The 20,420-nt window shown below is 42.1% G+C and overlaps 2 protein-coding genes across 8 annotated transcripts in view; one reads left to right on the top strand and one right to left on the bottom strand.

Moving 5' to 3' along the window:
• Window positions 1-15,051, bottom strand: part of Mms19 (MMS19 nucleotide excision repair protein) — a 57,317-nt gene extending 42,266 nt beyond the window's left edge. For 3 of the 6 annotated variants that reach the window (XM_084591153.1, XM_084591156.1, XM_084591157.1), the window contains exons 1-10: window positions 14,943-15,051; window positions 14,597-14,645; window positions 14,431-14,534; window positions 14,276-14,364; window positions 13,222-13,366; window positions 12,222-12,347; window positions 7,386-7,447; window positions 4,566-4,727; window positions 3,104-3,181; window positions 2,939-3,028 (exon numbers count right to left, since the gene is read on the bottom strand). In XM_084591153.1, coding sequence (XP_084447279.1) covers window positions 2,939-3,028; window positions 3,104-3,181; window positions 4,566-4,727; window positions 7,386-7,447; window positions 12,222-12,347; window positions 13,222-13,366; window positions 14,276-14,364; window positions 14,431-14,534; window positions 14,597-14,645; window positions 14,943-15,042 — 1,005 coding nt within the window. In that variant the 5' untranslated portion in view covers window positions 15,043-15,051. Of the gene's footprint in view, window positions 1-2,938; window positions 3,029-3,103; window positions 3,182-4,565; window positions 4,728-7,385; window positions 7,448-12,221; window positions 12,348-13,221; window positions 13,367-13,993; window positions 14,182-14,275; window positions 14,365-14,430; window positions 14,551-14,592; window positions 14,646-14,942 lie in introns of those variants that run through there. The other 3 variants (XM_084591154.1, XM_084591155.1, XM_084591158.1) reach the window with 3 other exon arrangements.
• Window positions 15,052-15,225: 174 nt separating this feature from the next.
• LOC146206471 (ubiquitin domain-containing protein 1) lies at window positions 15,226-19,041 on the top strand. 2 transcript variants are annotated; one of them, XM_084591151.1, is made up of 3 exons: window positions 15,226-15,446; window positions 16,108-16,344; window positions 17,488-19,041. In XM_084591151.1, exons 1-3 carry the CDS (start codon window positions 15,365-15,367, stop codon window positions 17,859-17,861), a joined length of 693 nt encoding a protein of 230 aa, XP_084447277.1. In that variant the 5' UTR covers window positions 15,226-15,364; the 3' UTR covers window positions 17,862-19,041. The 2 variants fall into 2 exon arrangements, with proteins under 2 accessions (XP_084447277.1, XP_084447278.1); XM_084591152.1 differs by having other exon boundaries at window positions 15,227-15,446; window positions 16,117-16,344.
• Window positions 19,042-20,420: the final 1,379 nt, after the last annotated feature.

Genomic DNA, 20,420 nt, shown 5'->3' with positions numbered 1-20,420 from the left:
TATGTTACCCTTGGTGCCTCCGGGGATATTTTCTTCAGGCGTTAATTACACGTTAGTATGGAGGGGTATTTCCGCAAAATATTGTTTATGTTTGGAAGGGCACTGGAGTACTTCATGACAAAAGAAGGCTGGCATTCAGTGTAGCGGTTTAAAGTGCCTGCTTTTTCGAGGGCCATAAGGGGCGTCGTGACGTTCGCCAGACCACTAATTTCAGCCAGCCTCTAGGTTCTTTATACCTTCCCGATGCCATAAAGCCTAATCATAACGAGGAAACCGTAGCGCCTAATATTTTAATCCGCTTCAATAATCAGTATTTTGGCACCGATGTGAGCGACACACAAAAGCGAAGTTCGTTAACTGATGTGACGCTTACTGCTTGCTTGGGCGCTGCTTCGCTGATTTGTTGAGCATGCACTTTAGATTTTACCATCGAATGTTCTTCAAGTTGCTAAGCAGAGAACAAATAAAAAGTGTTTTAGTTCTGCGTGTGTTCTTGAAGGGCTTGTAAAGAGGGGGACTGTAAACTCAGGTAAATGCAGTGTTCTCAACAATCGCAGTGGAGCGTCTGCTTGCTAATGGAGAACAGAGAAAAAAAAAGAAAGTCTGCCGGTTCACTATCCAGGCTCTACGGTTACAAGCACAAAGGCCACACAGCCGTCGCCAACCACCGCTGAGGTCCCAGGGCTCCCCGTTTCCACCAGAATTCAAGACACTGCTTTGTGGTCTCCCCTCCCTCAGGCCCCTCAAATCCCAAGGCAGCTGAAAATGTGTTCGGATCTCGGAGGCCAGCGAAATTGCTGAACAGTGCAAAATCACATGGCTGATCATTTCTGTCGACGCTCCACAGGTAGCACAAGCTGTGCTGAGATCGCTCGTGGAGCGTGCTCGCCACACCCGAGTCCGCAGCACTCCGCAGCGGGCTTCCGCCAGCAGGCCACTGCCCAGGAAGTTGTCATGTAGTCGTTACCGGCAGATGACCTCCTTGCTGGACCTGTACAGGTGCAGGGTAGGCTTCGCCTTAGCTCCTGCACGCCATTCCTTCGTCTCCACCTTACGCACAAGTAGCGCTCGAGTGATCCGCGGCAGCAGCAGAGATGGACGCCAGCAGAACACCAAAACGACGACGCAGATTTGCTGACCATCGGGTCCACTTCGTCAACACCCCCGCAATGATGGTGTGGAGCAGTGTCTGGTGAGCTAGGCTAGCTTTGAGCAGACGAAGCCGGTCCTGGTAATGGTGCTGCCAAAAAGCACGGCTACAAGTTGAGTTGGACAGGCACCCATGATGGATAGCTTCCGATACATCAGCAGAAAGCTACGTTTCTCATAGGTTGCGGCCTAGTCGAGCGCTGGGCGAAAGAAATGGGAGAGGGGCTCTCTCTCAGACTGGCTCAGAGGCGATATTCTTTTTTTCTTGTATTTAGAATTTTATAAACCTAATAACTCTTGTTTCCGAGCGCCGATTTTTGTAATTCTTTCTGAACTGATGTCGGGACAGTGCAAAGAAACTAGACGTTGGCTGGAATTCGCAGCCTGATGTAGGTCACTGTGCTGCTTTAAGGGAGTTACCGGGATAGTTTCTGTGAATTAGTGTTGCTTTCAATGAATGTAGTTTGTTTAAGTAATCATTATCATCACTGCACATTCATCTAAGCCGTGTCACCTGTTCTATAAATATTCCTTGCTTACAATGTTTTAGATGATGACTGGTGAAATGTAGATATTGTTGCTTATCCGTTGGCTTGCTGTTCAAGGAAGTTTAAAGTTTTCCATTTTCCACCAACACTGTGGTGTTTGAGAAAATTGGCTTTCAACTGTGAAGACTGAGAAGCAAATTTAATGTTACTGCGATGATTATTAAACTGACAGACGCAGGATTGAAGTGATTTTGATCACTCCAATCGTTCGTGTTTCACCCCGAAAGCAGTTTCCCAGCATTTCAATCAAAAAGACCATAAGTTAGAAGAAATTAAATTATTTATTCTCCAGTCAGGCTTTAAATCTTCAAGAAACAGAAAATATAGAAAGGCATATCTAATTCATAAATTTAGAACATTGGAACCAGCAGGAATAAATATCTTGAAAGGAACATTGGAATCCTTTAAATATATTCCCTCTGCACCATAATTAGTCGGGAAAACAATCATATATCGCGTTAATTGTACAGTTTGTTCACCGCACGTGAACACTCTATCCTCCCTCCGCAGTAGCGTAAGCTACACGTGTTTTTCCATGCATGTTTCATTTTTATCATTGCCTACTTTGGTTCGCTTTTGAACTTTTTCAGGACCTGGCACGTGTGGTTCATTTGATTTATTATTCCATTTCTTTGTCCTTCTCCCCTCCTAGTTGAAAGCTTTTGAGAACTGTTAACTGTTCCCCTGCAGCTATATTCTTTATCGGGACCATGTGGAATGACTTGTCCCCTTTCAAGGAAGGCGTGTCAGCATTGAAGCTGCTTTAGGTGCTCACTCATCATTCAACCCACATTATAGTTTTTCCTGCTGCTGTCGCTTTTTATTTCCTTTTTAAACCACAAGATCACCGGTTCCAGGCTGAGAAATACATACCAAACAAACATTTTTTCACTCCTTGGCCTAATTTCTTTTCCCCCCCCACCTCCCTCCCCCACCCTAGCTTTTCTTCTTTAGAAGCAAAAGCGTATTTAAACCCCTGCCAGTGATAACTGCGCTGCCCAGACGAAGATAAGCCCCTTTTAAAACATTGGCTCTGCTTGCGAACTGAGGCTTCACCCCCTGTACCTTTTGTTCAATGCTCTTTCATACTGTGTAGCCATCTTCTTTCTCTCGTTCTACCCTTGTCACATAACAGGTTACATATTGCTATCTAGAAGGTTGTACAGCTGCCATTAAAAAATAACAAATAGTAAGCTACTCAAAAAGTCTTTGCTCTCCTCGTTTAAAACAAAGTAACTCACATTTTTGTCATACTCTGAGATGACCTTAGAAATACTTGTGAGGCAGCTTAATGCTGTTGGAATCGCATCCTCCTGTCTATTTACAAATACCTGCAAAAACAAAAACACGGTTAGACTGAACGCTCAATATTTAGACATAAGTCAAATGAGGACAATACACATTACCAAATTGTGTATCTGCTTCCAAATGTGTATTGTCTTGTTAACAAAGCACACAGGAGGAAACACTTCAGCTCCACGAATCTGTAAAGGACAAAACAATGTGCAGTTACAAACCCGCATTAGATGTGTAGATCATGTATAAAGCAAGTGCTTGGCTTTTTTGTTTTATTGAGTGTAATGCAAATTTGAAACTGAAACGCCAGTTAAAGAAATGGTCAGTAAATGTTCCCTGCTGCTTTTATTTACAGCACAACTCCAGCAGCAGAAAAAAAAGCTAATGCTGAGATTAGAGAATTATGCAGAAAGTTCACATAACATGATCCAAGGCTTAAAAGTGCCTCTACTCATCAACAGTCAGTAGAAAAAATCATTATTTAACCAATTTATTTTTTTCAGATTAACCAACTAAATTCTTAGCAGGCCGACACAGCTGAAACCCAGTAGAACCCCTTTATAGTAAAGTCATTCGGACCAGCAAAGATCTATACTGTATCAGTTGTTGGTGATGCCATGGCCCTGAAGATGCTGTCTGGAAATTAAAGGGTACTTACTAAACACATTCCGTAACATTATGAAAAAGCACTCCATAATACCTTCCATCCTTCTCTTATCTCTTTCTGCAATTTTTTTTTTTAAGAATTTTTTCTTTACATGTCGTGGAAGTACATCTTTAGCATGAATGCAATGTAGTTACGAATACAAGCGAGTTTAGTTTCATGTAAACACCAAAGCCTTGCATGAAAATGGCGTCGTCTTCCACTGTTTCTGTCATTTAAGAGGCAATAGATGAGAAATGCACGTGACAGTTAAGCATGGCAAAACCACACATGCTGTGCCTCCACTTGTTTTCACCGTTGCCTCGTGCTTTGCGCTGCACAGTGCTGCAAATGTTTGGCCATTTCTTTCTCTCCCTACTTGATTCACTTTTACTCTTATTTCTGTCATGTCGCTTTCTTTACATGTTTGTAGCCAGACTTACTATTTTTCTCCTACACACTGCATGCTTTCCTTCAGACTCGAAGGTCTACGTAAAGTTAGCTTTTTCCTAAGTGCTGCTAAAATTGGTGGTAAAACAGAACACTCGGTGTTTCTTTTTTGTTTTTGTTTTTTTTCTCTTACAAAAAAAAAAAAAAAAGAAATTTGCCTCGCGATTCTAGGTAGCGGGCGTGCGGTGATCATTTCGTGGGCCAAATTTCGTGGGCCATGTCATCGTTCTGGCCAAACACCACTTTGCTATACCCGATTTTTACCAAAAATGTCTTTAGTGCTATAAAGGGAGAAAAATGTATAGTCGTCTATGGAAGATGAACAGAGACTTCAGTTTCACTTTAGTATATCCAAGTTTTTACTATATCCAAGTTTACTATTGCGGGGTTCTATTTGAATTAAGAATCTGCAAAGCATCACAAACACTTATTAGGGACACCATTTGACATCGGCATATGGGCTAAGCCAAGCTACTTACTAAAACTTTCAAGGAGTCCAGTTTTGCAACAGCAAGGTCAGATTCCAGCTTTTCCACAGCCAATGGTACACAATATTTCCCAAAACCAGGTGAAGCCGTCAGACAAGTTAGCAATGCTTCAGCCAGTTCTTCGCGGGTAATGCTGCCAACCTGCTCTCCAGGCTACAAAAAAGGCAATGAGAAAACTTCTTTCTATGAAAAAAAAAATATATATGATGTGCCATTTAGAGAGACACCATGGTTTTGCATGCAAGCTGTAGTTAAGAGCTTTGGCTAAAAGTTTCTTTTTTTTTCTGGTTACTAATTCTCAAGCTAGTGAAATAGCATGCTTTAGGAGACCCCAGAACACATACACTGACCTGATATACATCAAACACTACCTATTGCCTGCTAACACTTGTAAATACTCAAACTGTGAAACAGCTTCTGGAAAATGCATGACATGCACCACAACTAGGTGAGCAGCCTAATATTGGCACCCCTGTTTTGAAAAACATTGAAGCTGCAAAGCAACCAAAATATATGTTCAAACATTGGAGCAGAAGAATGCAGAGGAAACACGAAGACAGACAGGCACGACAAAGACAAGCAATAACTCGCAACTAAGGTTCATCGTCATTCTCACTCTTCATCGTCATCGTCACTCTTACCACTAGGAATGCTGTGCTCCAGTGCGGCCCTAGTATACTACTACCACTAGGTAGCTGTAACTGAAATCTCAAGCCAAGGATTATGACATGCCAATGTGCAGTTCACCTCACAGGGGTGAACTGACGTCACCTGCAATTGTGTCTTGAACAGCCAACATTTCAGAATGGCAATGCACTCCTTTCAGACATAGTTCACAGACCAGAAGCTGCAGTATACCATGCTAATCACTAGCTCAAGTTTGTGATGCAGTATAGCACAAAGGAAACACGAAGATGGACAAGAATGACAATGAACCTTAGTTGCGAGTTAATGCTTATCTTTGTCGTGCCTGTCTGTCTTCGTGTTTCCTTTGCATTCTTCTGCATTATGAACGTGAACCAACTCGTTAATTGTAAGTGCTGAATAATTAAGGCTGTCATTTGTCCAAGAAAAAGTTTAGCCATGACATTTACATAGGTCCATCTAGAAAATAAATAACACAAGACAGGCTGTGGTAAGATAAACAAAAATGCTCCAGACACTCACTCGGGCATTACACAGGTTCTTAACAGTAAAAGATTTATTTGCCTTTGCCACAGCAGCATCACGCTCTTGAAATAATGTTGCCATAGCCAACATAATGCAAAGTGTGAACGAGGCAAACAAGCACTGTATTATACAGAACAAATCACACTGCTCCCATGCTACGCATTACTGCCTTGTACCTTTAGTGGATATAGGCACCCAAAAGCACCCTCTCTGCTGCCAAAACACCAAAAAAAGATCACATCAAAGCAAGATTGGACAGTGCCTGAAAAAGCATTGTTTAACATGCCGTAAAAGTATGTTTTTGCCATGGTTTCATGTGAAACAATTTCACCTTTTGTCCCTCTTTTTTTTTTCCATCACCCAATCCCTTCTCTTACTCAACTTTTTTTTTTTCTTTTGCTGCTTATACTGCTTCCATTTTGTACTTAGCCTACCAGTGCCATTCCGTTTTTATATCCTGATAGGAAGACTAAAGCCACTTAGTGACCCTAGGTTTGGTTTGAAGATGAGGGAGCTGAAGTGACATATGCACACTTGGAGCTTGAAACACTGGCTGCAAAAAAAGCCATCTGCCTGTTTTTTTTTTTTTTTTTTTTTTTTCTTTTCTTGACAATATGACAGACTCAATACTATTACCATGTCTAGAGCTGTTGGCATAGAGCAAGGACCCAGTACTTTCAGTGAATACATGGCACACAATAAGTGCAGTGCAGTCACAGTGTCAAGAAGCAATTGCATTGGTTGCATGAACTGAAAAGGTCTTCACCCAAATAATCACTTTATTATCTTCATTTCCAAATACCAATGTGATATCTGTTACTGAGTTTCATGTCAATTGTCCAGAGCTTTACACAAGAATTGAAATCAAGAGGGGGTGCCTAAATTCCTGGTGCAGGGGTGGGCTTACGGAAGAGCAAGTGGTATCATTTTTGGTAGGCATCAGTGTGAAAAAAAAAAAAATGTTTTCATTAAGAATTAATGGGGTGCCTTCACAAAAGCAAGGGAGCATGAAGGGAAATCACTGCAACTGTTCACCCTGCTGCACCCAACTAAGTCTGCATTTAACCCTTTGATGTACTATTTACACAAATGTGCATAAAGTGAACTTGCCGCTTTTTCAGTGTGGTACTGCACCTGTAGCAGTGATTTCTTCATTGCAGGTGAATTTCACATCCTTCATGTCACAAATAAGGTGGCCTTTTCACGCAACATGTTGAACGCAATGAATACTTTTCGTAAAATATTGAGCAGGCTAGAAGTCTGTCATTTTTGCACAGACATATCTAGTCACCAGTAGTGACATCACCAGTAGTGACATCATTTTTTGTTTCCAATTTTACTTCCATGACCTTTTATAAGTTTACTTGATAACTTGAAGCATTTTGATTTACTATTTCCATCAATTATGACACTTCATATAAGCTTTTGCATAACCCTGCAAAATACTAGCCCATAGTATTTTGCACTGGAAAGCTAACAAGTTGTTTTTTTTAAGACCTTGACATACTATTTCAGTAGACAAATATTCCTAATTGACAGAAACAACAAGTGGCTTCTGCAAAGGTTAGCATCCCAAAATCAGTCAATAAGATCACTTTCAACAATACAAAAGCCAATCATATTGGAAGGGCTGAAACTCACGGGATTGAAGTCCACAGGAAAATAGCATGCACACGCATCAAATACCGACTCTTCTAGTTCACCTGGAAGAGAATGGGGTTTACAAGTTTAAACGAAAGTACAGTTAATTATTACTAAAAATTAAATCAAATCAAACTTTATTGGTTACAAAATATCAAACAGAAGAGTGCTAGTATACAGACAAGGGTCCCAAAGTCACAGACTACACGGGGACACTTGTTTAATATTACATGAACGAGTGGAACTAGGAGCAGATAAAATATAGGCAAGATTTCCAAGAGAACAACATAAAGATCAAGCAACAGAGCATACGTATGAGCTAGAAACGAATAAAACTTATGCACAAGACAGAAAACAACCTAAACAAGGTCTCAATCAAGCAGAAAATCTTCAAGTGCATTTTTAAAGTGATACACAGGTGTCGACTGAAATTCAGATTTTAAAGAGGGTGGCACAGCATTCCAAAATGAAATGGCTGCAAGCGATGATGTGATTTCATCATAATTAGTGCGTGCTTTCGGAAGTAATAAATTATTCTGACTAGCGAACAGAGCGCAGTTATCATTAAGTAAATAGTTGGTGTCAATGAACTGGTGAGAAATGCAATTATCAAGTAACTTGAAGAGCAAAAGGCCTAATGTGTACTGAAAAAGGTTATGAACTGATAGTATTCAACTATTATGAAGTAATGAAATAGTATTGGTGGAACGATACATATTTTTGACAATATGGATGGCCTGATTCTTGATATGTTGAACAGATGGAATATGAATTGAGTAAGTGTTCCTCAAGCAACAATACAATAACTGATGTGACTGAACAAATGCAAAGTACAATGATAGCAATGTATTCTGAGGAAAATAAGGGCAAGCTTTAATCTGCACACAAATACCAAATGCACACTTTTTTTCAGATGAGTGATGTGGCAGGAAAACTTAAGTGTGGGGTCTAAAATAATGCCTAAAATATTAGTGCACACAGAAGGAGTAATTTGTGTGAGTCAAGCAATAAAGTGGAGACAAAACCAATTGATTTATGGCTACTCCTGAACAATAATGATCAACTGATTATTCTGACACCATTTACACACCACTTCTAATAAAGCGTTTAATGCAGAAATTAGGTTATCAATAAATAGATTTGTCAGATATCGATACAGTGGCATCATCTTCACATAAAACACAATGAGCTTGATTAAGATGAGCTGGAAGGTTGTTAATATAAAGAATAAAGAGCAGGGGCCCAATAACAGACCCCTGCGGTCCTCCTTGGTTAATGGTTTTGGATTCAGAGAAAGTGCCAGAAATGTACACACGTTGCTTTCAGTCGCGCTAGTTCTTCAAGAGACACAGGGGAAGACCACAAATGCCATAAGTTTCCAGTTTGTTAAAGAAAATTGAATGATTAATGGTGTCAAATGCTTTGGTGAAATATAGAAACATAAAGCCAACAAAACTACCAACCCAACATCAATGGATTGTTTTATGTAGTTTGTTAAACTAACCAGTGGCAAACAGGTAGAACTGTCCATGTAAAAACTGAACTGACAAAGATTGCATACATTAAATCTAGTTAAACATCAGCTTGCAATGTTAAAAAAGGAAACCCTTGATTTTTTTTTTTTTCTATAACCAAAAAATAACAATTTTGAAAAGACAACACCTAAAAACGAAAAGTGAAAGAACTTGTGTCACTGAAACGCACCCCATGCAATCAGAGAACATTTTACACGAATGACAGCTGCAGACAGAGAAATATTCAGGAATTCAAAACAAAAGTGAGATAGGCATCAAAGGCAACATTTAAAAAAATGAAGTTGAAGGCAAATCTATGAAGAGCCTACTAAGCTTCTGCATTCAAGAAGAAATGCAGAAAATGCTACCAGCAGCTTGCCAGGCACTGCGAGTCCAACGACTAATTAAACCTTTTAGCAATACATCTCAAAATTTGACTTCAGAAGTTGACAAGGATTGCACAAAAACATCTTGAGAAAGCTAGAAGCTTATTTTCCTGCAAATAAAGTATTTAAACTTGTGTGCTTACAACAAAACGTATCGCACAGTTCTCAAGTTCTCAAAGCTTGCCAGAACAATGCAGTCTCCTCATGGTGAAGTTGGCATCAAAAAAATTAGAATACAGTTGAGCCCACTTATAATGGCAGAGGTTACTGAACACTCACTTAATATGAAAAAGGGTGGAGCCACCATCAAATTGTGTGTTAGGGCTACGGCACTGCATCTCAGATCAAATGAACGACCATGGCCACGCTATTCAGTTACAACAAGCAAGGAGGTACTGTAAACTTTCCGCAGGAGTCCAAAAATGCACGCTTCCTCTCAGCACTGCAACAGTGCATGTCGTCCCAGTTCCCATGATGCCCCCCCTCCAAGAAAGCATCTCCCCGCCCATACACGCACAAAACGATAAAAATGCCAGCTCTGAAATTGCAGTTAGCTGCCAGTCAAGCATTCCCTGACAGGCTACAAGTTCAATCAGTGCACGTGGTTGGTTAATTAGGTAAAGTGCATTAAATGAAAACAGAAGCGTGGCAAGTACGAGACGGGGGCAGCTTTGAAAGCATACTTACTGCTCACAACCAGTGATCAAAAAATGAGAGCGATTTCATAAGTTAGAATACCAGTCGAGAGGTATGCTTTGCTGACCCATAGGGTCACACAAGCGTGCCTCACCTACCCAATCAGAAATTCCTGCAGCATGCCGGCAATGTGCAGACAGCTGATGCATATACCACATGCATATGCGCTGTGGCAGCTTTGCCACTGCATCTTTACAACCTTGCCGAAGACAAGGCTGCATATCCACCACCAGCTGCCGGGAGCACCTCAATTGCTATCGCTATTATTGTATCCCTTAAGCAGCTCGCCCGCAGTAAGGGTCTCTCGGTCAGGAGCATGATTGCATATTGGAGAGCTTAAAAAGTGGCTCGATAGGGTCTGATTTCAAAAAATGTGCACAATAAAATTTTTAAAACAAACATCACTTTTTTTCTGGCTACCTTTTGGTTCTAAATGAGCTAGTCCACTCACTGCAAACTTCAGGTACAAAGAACACAATTCGCATGACAGTCACGTTCATTATAAGCGGGCTCGACAGTAGTATATGCATATATTAAGCCTAATGACCAATCGTTTGGCTGAAATTAAGAGACCAATATAATTAGGCTTCATAAAACCAAGTTTCAACCGTACGACATTTTAGCGCAACTTTTAAAAACTGCTGTTTTATTTAGGGTGCTGTATAGACCTTTGCAACGAGGGCTCCCTGGATGCCGCCACATTGCTCTCTGGGCTGTCGTGCGCACGTTTCGCTAGCATGGTGGAAGCGGCAGCAGAACCAGTTTGCAACAGCCCAGAGAGGAGGTGTTTCAACATCCTTCTCACCTGATGCAAAGGTCTATACAAGTAGGACCAAACTTTCAAAAATTTAAACGATTGATTATCAAAATGAAAATCAATGACCTATCAGTCAGTCAAACTATAGTCTGACCATTAGTCACACTGCTCAAGCTATAGTTTAATCGTCAGCCGATTATTGTTAACAAATTTTTTTTGTCAATAACAAAATGAAAAAGTTTACACTTGGGAACTTGCAGAGCTATACAAAGCATAAGGTGGTGTGGTTATCAAAAGGTAATGCTATGTTGAAAGCCTTTTCAAGGCACAAAAGCAAGCAGTTTTAGTGTAATATTGAGCAGAGATTGCAGGTGGGTTGTTGACTGCTTAAAATTTTAGTAACTATCAGTATTTCTGTAGAAGACGTTACTTGATGTAGCATTTGATGCCCTAAGTCTTGGTGGTTGTGCATCTCTGCTTGCAGCAAGATGACAAACTAATTCAAATAATTCTAACTGCTGGGGTAATTGTGAAGCGAGAATATCCTTGTTTACACAACATGATATAAAGCAGCAGCATGCTATGATCTTCCTTATAGAATGCAATTTTTCCTTTCAAATTTTGCCTAAGTGGTTGCTATATTTAAGTGGGACACAACACAACTCCTCACATGCTACAAAGGAGTATTAGGACACTGCACTAACCTGTTAGGTTCATAGAAAATAGTGTAACAATCTGACACTCTATGCACTCATGTGTACCACGGCCAGCATTCTTTGGGCTCAAGAGAAGAGGCATTTACAGACCCAAACAGGTGCATGTGCAGAGCATCAAACTAGAAACAAAAACCTAAAATCTAAAACTGGCTCGCTACAAAGAGAAAGGAAACTACATAAACACACTTATTCCCAGCCAGAGATATGCACATGTGTGAATTAACATGTGGCCAAACCTCTTAGTTTAACATGTGCCTTTCTTACCTTCCAGCATGTCAGACCTTATCACTTAAACCTACAAGAACTTGATGAACATGCTCCCAAAAACACTGCACACCCAACTCCTTTCACGGTACTTTGAATGAGTGCTAACATAGTGCAATGTTCACATATCATGTTGCACATTAACATTACCTTTGCACATAGTATATACCACTGCTGCAAGGCACAAGGTGACAAATGTATTCTGACAGAATATGATATTCTCCTGTAACTATCTAGAGAAATATTTTTTTTCCAAGTTTAGTTTTGTGGAGTGGCGGCTGTTCCAGCACACCGACTTAAAGGCACATATATATTTAAAAAGTCTTTGCAAACGGCACTTAGCCATCAGTCAGTGCTCATCCTGGTCAACCTTTCTTCCCTTTCTTCCCCCCCCCCCCCCTTTTTTTTTTTGCTTTTTGTCCTCACATTGTGAAATGTGATGCTGAAACACTCAACCAGCTTATCAGTCAACATCACCAAGAAACTCCAAAAAGAAGACACACCCAGAATGAACTCGTTGCAGAGCATTGGAATGATGGCAAACACTTGGAGGAGGCACCTTGGGTCCCGTTCATTTTCAAATGATTGTATGCAGGAATGCACAAACTTATTACCCATTTTGTGCAGAGCTGTAACAAAGTAAAAGAGAGCAGGTATTTTATCCACTTCTCACTTGAGGGAACAGTGCCACCTGAAGTGCAAATTTAAGGCTAACAGGCTTTTGCAAAAAATTTCTGCTACAGTCGCATAAGCATGTCTCACTGGAAAGAGTGAAACAGCATGAAGACAAGCTGGGAACCAGCACACAGAAACAAAACACAAGAAGAAAAAGCTTGACAGGACGAAGCACAAGGTCCTATCTTTCCTGTTCTTGTGCTCTGTCTCTTTGTGCGCATATTTTCTTAGGCATGAAAAATGTAATGAACTAGTCAAACAGCAAGTGTTGCTTGTATACAAGACGCCATATATGGAACAGGGAACTGGCACATGCAGGCTATTGCACGTTTCACTTACATGGAATAGCCTATATGAGCTACTGACAGTCAATAATGATTATTTCAAATTCAAGGCACAAGCATACCTTCCATTAACAGTGGTTCATGCTTGCATCTATATTACCGTTGTCAATAGTATACTTTGGTTGGTTTGGGGTTCAATGTCCCAAAGCAACTCAGGCTATGAGAGAGACTGTAGTGGAGAGCTCCAGAAATTTCCACCACCTGAGGTTCTCTAACGTGCACTGACATTGCACAGAACACGAGCATCTTGCTTTTTGCCTCCATTGAAAAGCGGCCGCCGCGGCTGGGATTCAAAGCAGTACAATTTGTCCTGACAACACTTGCCAAATAGTGCTTTTTTGTTTTTACCTTTCCTAAAGAATGTAAATTACTTTTAGGTTATAGAATTGAGCACTGGGAAGTGTTGGGTGTTCAGGCATAGACTGAAAAAGGCGTGCTACAATTAAACTTTTTTTTTCTCTTGGACATGCACTGAACCACTCACCAGATGTGTAATTAAGCAGAATGTAAGCCAGCATTCTATACACAATATATCGTTCAGCCTGGAGCAACCAAGGCATTTGAGCCTCACAGAAGAGGTCTTGAAGCAGTTTCTCAATTTCGTCATCATCAACAGGGCCCTGGTTGACCTGCAATAATAGTTAGTGAAAAACTGCATACGATTTGTTTAACCCAGGTTCAATATGCAACACTTAAAATGACAGCACACAATCACTCCCTTGCATACCAGTGATACTGCATTTTATCTGTCATGTAACAGACTCAATTCTGCACTGTGCAACTGTTTCTGCTATCAATGATTTCTTTTCCTGCTTCTTTAACCGCTCCACATGTATTATGTCATGTTCAGTAACTCTGGCTAAATTGTGAAAGCCTATACAATTTATCTGACTGGCAATAAATGCTGGTATGCCAACAGTAGCCATTTCTTTAAAAGGTATACCCAGGATCAGACTGAGAAACTGTTTCTGCTAATCACCTTGTTTTGTTCGTGGCTCATGATACAGATGAAAGGTGGCAATTCAGGCTAATTGGTTCATTATGATACATGAATGCTGCGCAAACGAAATGAAGGCGAAGTCGGCGCTTGCGCTTGTCTTTCTTCCTGCGTCTTCATTTCTCTTGCACTACATTCGTGTCTCGCCATACATAATGTCATAACCAAAACGGCATAGACTTTCAGCATTTCCTTCCTCCCTTGTCTCATCCCAGTGTTGTTTATATCTAAAAATATTCATCAAGGAGCACGAACTCACCCAAATGAAGCATCTGAAAACGTAGGGCCCAATTTTGAAAATAAGTTAACACACATTAATACTTGCTTGTTCACCAAACCTGAAGCGCTTCACTGATGCCACAATCTGATTAATGGTACACTGTTCGGGCAACCGATTATGCATCTGGCGGAGAATATGGCTTCAGGAACAATACTATAATAACACGTTAATTGCGCAGTTCATGCATAGCGCAGCCAATGTAAATGCACCACCTGGTGCCGTAAAACGTACCTTTAACAAGAATAACGACAGCTCACTTACCACTAACTCGTACAAGCCACGCACGACGAACGAACTCATAGATGGGTGGTCTTCCAGCTTGTTGAAATAGTAGCGCAGCAGAGGTATAGCTGAAATTCGGAACCGGACAGGTTAACATTACAGAGCTCAGCATTTAACCACGCCAAAGACCTTACCTTGCTTCCTTGAAAGACATCTTTGGGGAAGGCCTTGTAGGACATTTGTGATAAATTTCACACCGGCAACCCTTTCCTCGGGGTTTTCATGCGTCAAGATGGGTCTACAAGAGAATAATGCTAACAGTTCAGCAACGCCATGCGGCGTCACGACACACATACTTACTCCATGCTTTCAATCGTGCGCAACAGTTGATCCCCATCTTCTTTGATGACTGCGAGAAAAATTAAGGGTGAAACCATTAATTTTAAACCAATTTTGATTCAGACGTCTTTCGAGGCTGATCATAAGCTCGTGTAAAAGAGCTACGCTCGTATTTTCCTAACGCTCATAAGTAAACCTTAAATGAGAGTTTTGAGCCTTTTAAGCATTTGTCCGTAAGGAGTAACAAGGAGTAGAGCCAAGTTACATTAAAGCACCCGGGTAAGAGATAATCAGCTAACAGTAGCATATACCAACAAAAATCACTACAGCTAGTTAAGCTGCCCAGAAAGTGCCTGAATCGCTATACCATTCACACAACTGGAGACTTTTGCTTGAAATTTGGCGTCATCCTCATACAATACAGAGACTTCCATGGCAGCAGACGCTCCCGCTTCAGAGCGTAACATGTGCCTCAGCCGCGGGTACTGGACCGCACAAATAGTGCAGATAAAAGCAAATTATGTAGAGTTACTTCCTATATAATTGCTATTATATTTTATTTATTTTAAGCAAATTTGTATTTTGCTCATAACGTACTGTACATTTTTTTCTTTTTATTTGTGAAAGTGAAAGAAAAATGAGAAGAGGGTAAGGGGAAATATTTCGGCTGCGGTGCGCGGTGGTGTCCCTTGGGTCAGCTGCGCAAGATTGAGAGGATGGCGTTTGCTGGGAAAACTAAGCTTCTATGAATGTTAGAAGTAACAATGTTTGTTGGCGTAAAGTATTACGATGGGCGGTTGCATTGGCACCAGAAATAGTAGACCATCGTCTGGTATTGAATCCACCGATGAAACTAACTTACAACAAACTGGTATGGACTTCATTGTTTGCAAATTGTGGTAGTCGGAAAAGAGGCAGTAATTCAGAGAAAATGTTGTTGTTTATCCGTTTTATTTACTTTAGTGTGTACTAAGCGGAAACACCTAGTTCAAACTTTGGAGGAGGTGTCAGGATCCAACACACAGTATTATGCAGAAAGTGTAAACGCTGGTAATATCGCCACTAGTTTAGTTTAACCCTAAATATTGAACTTCGGCAGATATCAGGTCGATTTCCGTGCTACTGGGTGCCTTATACGTGGTCTCATATTACTCCTTAGTTGTAGCGGGTAGTGGCATCACCTTGTTAGCGCGACTAATCCTCATGTTTACTTTGAATGCTTTAAGTGCACCGTCTTTCTGCATGAAAAACTCGTGTTTCGCGCATTCATCTTGCCTACCCTGTGCACTTTGATTATGCTTTTAGCCTTCCGCAGAAACTTTCTGATTTGAGGACGTGAGTGGGCAGTTAGCTGTTGGTGTGGATTGTTTGATTTTGCTGCTGTCTTTAAAAATAAAAGAAAAATAATTTGTCTAGCAAACCCTTTGACACTTGGAAAACTCGCAGTGGGGGAAGCAGATCATTACTATTGCTGTTTCTCAAGGTGCACAATGTGTATTCAGCTTTACTTAGAATTGCATTAATTCTTATAGTTTCTATAGGGAAGAACCAACCGCTCCGACATGAGAAGCCACGGTGGAAAAGTGATGTGCCGCTCATGGAAGGCCAGCTACGCAGTAAGCGGGACGAGTTCTGGGACACCGCGCCAGCCTTCGAGGGCCGCAAAGAAATTTGGGATGCCCTCAAGGCGGCCGCTTACGCCGCTGAGACCAACGACTTCACACTCGCGCAAGCCATCATTGACGGAGCCAACATCTCGCTCCCCAACGGTAATGTTTGTGGTCCCCACGGACACTTTCGTTCTTGGTTTGAGCTCCGAGCGCAAGAAATCGGTGCCTGAGACAAATCATTAACTACGGGCCCAACGCTCAGTGAGGGAGAGGCGAAAAAGCGGTGACTGATGGGGAGTGGCTCTCACGAAAACTACATAGCTAATAGTGTAAGAGCCAACACTTGTATCTGCTTGCAGAGACTAGTGGTGCAGCTTGGGCATCTCGAAAGTGCCAGAGCTCGATTATTTAGTTTCTTCAGTTTGAAGAAGCAACCTCATGCGTACAGGAGGTTCAAAGCAAACTTAAAAGACAATTGATGGCAGCCATGAAGTGGAAGCAATTTTTTATGAAAGTGCCTATGGGCCTTTTGTTTTGTCTACATACGTGACAAAGTTTAGTTTTCATCTAGAACATTCCATTCTAACTCGCTTCTACTTATTTTAGCTTTAACTTCTGTATGTAGTTGAATAATATTGCAGCATTCCTTGTAACCGCCTCCGTTTACTTGGTATTATAATCAACCCCTTATATCGGCGTGGTTCTAGAAAATGTGATGAAGCCTTTGTGATGGATGGTCACGCAAACTTGCTATGTTCTCACTTCTATCAGTACAGCACATTTTCAAATCCTTTATTGTTCTTTTATTAGATACTTGTAGCAATGTTGATTTTTGCAGTCTACAAGCTGCTACTAGCCTCCAGTTTCAGTTCTTATGGTAAGGTTTTGCCATTTCACTTCGTTTTGCATATTCTTAAAAGCATAGTGGTTGTTGTAAAGGGGGGGACCCATGGCAGATGTCTGGGGGTAGATGATCTTTCACGTGTGTTATTTTATTGCTTTTTTTTTTTCTTTTTTGCATGTGAAAATTCGTTACACTGATGTCATATTAGCAACCATGGAAATTGGTGTGCGTGGTCATTTTTTGAATAAATGATCTTTGCACAGTACGTCGAGAAGTGATACTTGACTATAAAAGTCCTGAACTCCTGAAAGTGCAAATTCTGAGATATCTTTGCAGGCTTAAAAGTTTAGAACTCTAGAATATTGACTTTTGATTACTAAATAACCTCGTGACTTGCCCTACTTAGCGACTCGTGCATGGCAGTAGCCCTAAGCGTTGGCTTGGTTTCATGCTTGTAGGGACCCTGCTTGACTGTTACGATGAGCTTGGCAACCGGTACCAGCTGCCTGTGTACTGTCTGAGTGCACCAGGCAACCTGGTGGAGGATGCAAGTGATGCTGAGTCACCGTCCCCGGAGAGCGAGCCATGCGCAGGCCATGAGATACTTCTCAAGCTCCGTCTCTCCACCACTGGCAAGGACACCAAAATGGCTGTGCGCACGGGTGAGACTATCCTGGCAGCTAAGCGGCGTTTGGAGGACCTTGAGGGCATCCCAGCCAGCCACCAGCGCTGGTTCTTTGGGGGCAAGCTGCTCTCAGATCGGACACGTGTTGACGAGGCCAAGCTGCAGATGGGCTTTGTTGTCCAGGTAGCTGTGGCAACTCCCAGCTAGCGCCCTCTCCCCTGCCACCAAAGTGCCCTGCTGCACAAGACTGACAGAGCACCGCACTCCAGCACATAGGCAGACACATCATTGCCTAGCGTGTGTTGCACCAGCACCTCTGCTGCTATGTGTGGAGAAGGGGTATGCCCAGCACCCTCCCTGTGCAGTGGTTTGGGGCAAGACCCAAGGGACAGACGGAGCCTGGTTCTTGAAGAACTTGTAGTCCGTTTTTTAACTTAATGCTGTGAGTAGCTCTGCGTAAAAGTAATTGGAGGAAGCATTTCACCTTGTGCTTGACCTGCAAGATGCAGCCATTTTCGCTGCGTGCAAGTCTAGAGATTTTCTCCGAGTGTGTGCGTTGTCCTGGGCTATGGTGGTGAGGTGTCATGTGGTGCTCACAGCACAGCCAGCCCCTTAATGCACTGTTTTAGCCAAGGCATGCAATCTGGACAGAATTAAGCTTGCTTTGTGAATTTTTAGCACCTTTTAATTTGCCATGTCCTGCTTTGGATTGAGCCTGTTCAACCTTGCCAAGGACTGCAATCAACTCTGTAGCACATGGAAGCCTGACCGATGCATTCCTTCAGTGTTGCAAGTGCATCAGTGCAATGGCCCAGGCCAGGAGAGAAACAGAGCACTACCCTTATTTTTACCTCTTGCTTTTAAGATTTTTAAGATTTTACAGCACATCTAGTTGTGAATCAAGTCCATTCAGCCTCGCTGATTGAAACAAGAATATAGTCAAGGCAGTCAGGGAATGCCTAGCAGCCATGTGGCTCGTGTCTGTCGGAGGCCACAGTTGGCTCCCGGTGCCAGGTTGTGCTCAGGCAGGCCTCTCAAGTGAATCATTTCTGATAATCATTTTGTGCATGAATTTGTGCCCATATCGACTAGTGGCGCAGCTGTGCTGGAAAGTGATATAATAGTTTTTCCCTTGATTTTCAAGCTCTTTTAAGAATGCATTTATGGAAAGTCATTTTTGTTTGCTGTACATATGTATATGTATATATCATATACAAATAATGCCATTTGTATTTGCGTATACAAGCACACAGTCTGCTTTTGATATCGCCTTTATTTGACGAAGCCTACCATGCAGGCATAGGATGATACAAATTTGGTTTGTTTTATGCATGTGTACTTTTGTGTTTGCCTGTTGAGACACAAATAAAAGATCATCCTATCTTTGTGCAATGCCTCTCAAGTTGTATGCGCTAAGTGCTACATTTTACTGCCTTGCTCCGCAGGAGGAGCAGATGGCCATTGTTAACAAAGCAAGTGTCTGGACTCTCGTTCATTAACTGAATCATGTTCCCATGTGCACATCATGTGCTCACTGTAAGTTGACATTGACAAAATTTGTGAAAAAATTTTTTGATGCCCTTTTGAGTACAAAATTATTGGCAGTCTTAAATTAGGGGTTCCTCTTCAGTTCCAAAGCAAATTGATGCCTATTATATTTGCTGAAGTGAAGCTGTAGGCAAGTACACAGTTAATGCATGTACTGTAAAAAAACCACGTATAATGCGAGGTTTTCCCCCGATTTTATCAAGTCGGATTTCATCCCCGTATGCGGATCCGAAAAAGTTTCAGCCTCTAGCGAGAGTAGGCGCTGTCTAGCGGAGGCGTCGGCTGAATATTTCGATAGTTCCGGTTTCACCACGCTGACCTCCCCCAACGTGGCGGGCTTGGTTAGCCTCTGACCAGCTGCAAGATCAGTTGGCCTTGGTGACCCTGGCCCAAGACATTCTTAACGCTTAATGTAATGCGTTAAAATAAAGTTGTTTCCTCCTCCTCCTCCCTCGCGAACTGTGTCCGTGACGCACACGCGACTGGGAGGAGTTCGATCGCACCTCGATGGGAAAAGGATCACTCTGCACGTTGCACAGGCTTCCGCAATAGCGTACGCTTGACCAATACTCGCAAGGAACGCGTCGGTCGCGCTTAGAGCAACCGAAGAGTTATACAGAAAGATGCTTCTAGCAAGGGACTTTCGCCAGACGATACACGCAACCGGAAGACGACGGTCGCTAAAATCTCGAGTCGGAAAACTGCAACCGCGCCTGCGCGCGGTGCATCATGGCTGGAAGCTCGTACGCTGCTGTTCCGTGTGCGCGCTGGAAGCGGCATAAGGTTTTAGAACAACCGGAGGTCTATGTGGCTTCCGCTTCCGCGATTGGCAGGGCGAATGTGAGCTGCTCTTTTCACGGTGCGCATGCGGGGAATTCTTCGATTAAGCGTTTCGGCGCGATAAGGTTAACGAACATGCATGCATCACCGGCACATGAAGGCTCGTGGCACAGTCACTAATCTATGCCAGCCACCATAACTAATCGAAGCCAATTGTGCAGGCTGGCGTTGGACACGAAAGCGCGGGGCGTGCACGCCTCGCGGCGCAACCGCCCAATGTAGTGCGAATAAATACTTTTGCGGCTTTTGCTGATCTTCCCTCGCTCGCCTTAGACGCGGGTGAATTTCTTTTTGTTGTTGTTCTTGCTATCCGTAAATTACATCGTATTATGCGCAGGTTTTGACGGCACTAGCTGGCAAAAATATTTCCAGCAAGTA

Source organism: Amblyomma maculatum, chromosome 1 (genome assembly GCF_055883805.1).
Source record: "Amblyomma maculatum isolate TAMU_Amacu chromosome 1, ASM5588380v1, whole genome shotgun sequence".
Taxonomy (NCBI): domain Eukaryota; kingdom Metazoa; phylum Arthropoda; class Arachnida; order Ixodida; family Ixodidae; genus Amblyomma; species Amblyomma maculatum.
Note: the sequence above shows the minus strand (reverse complement) of the source record. Positions and strands in the feature narration are given on the sequence as shown.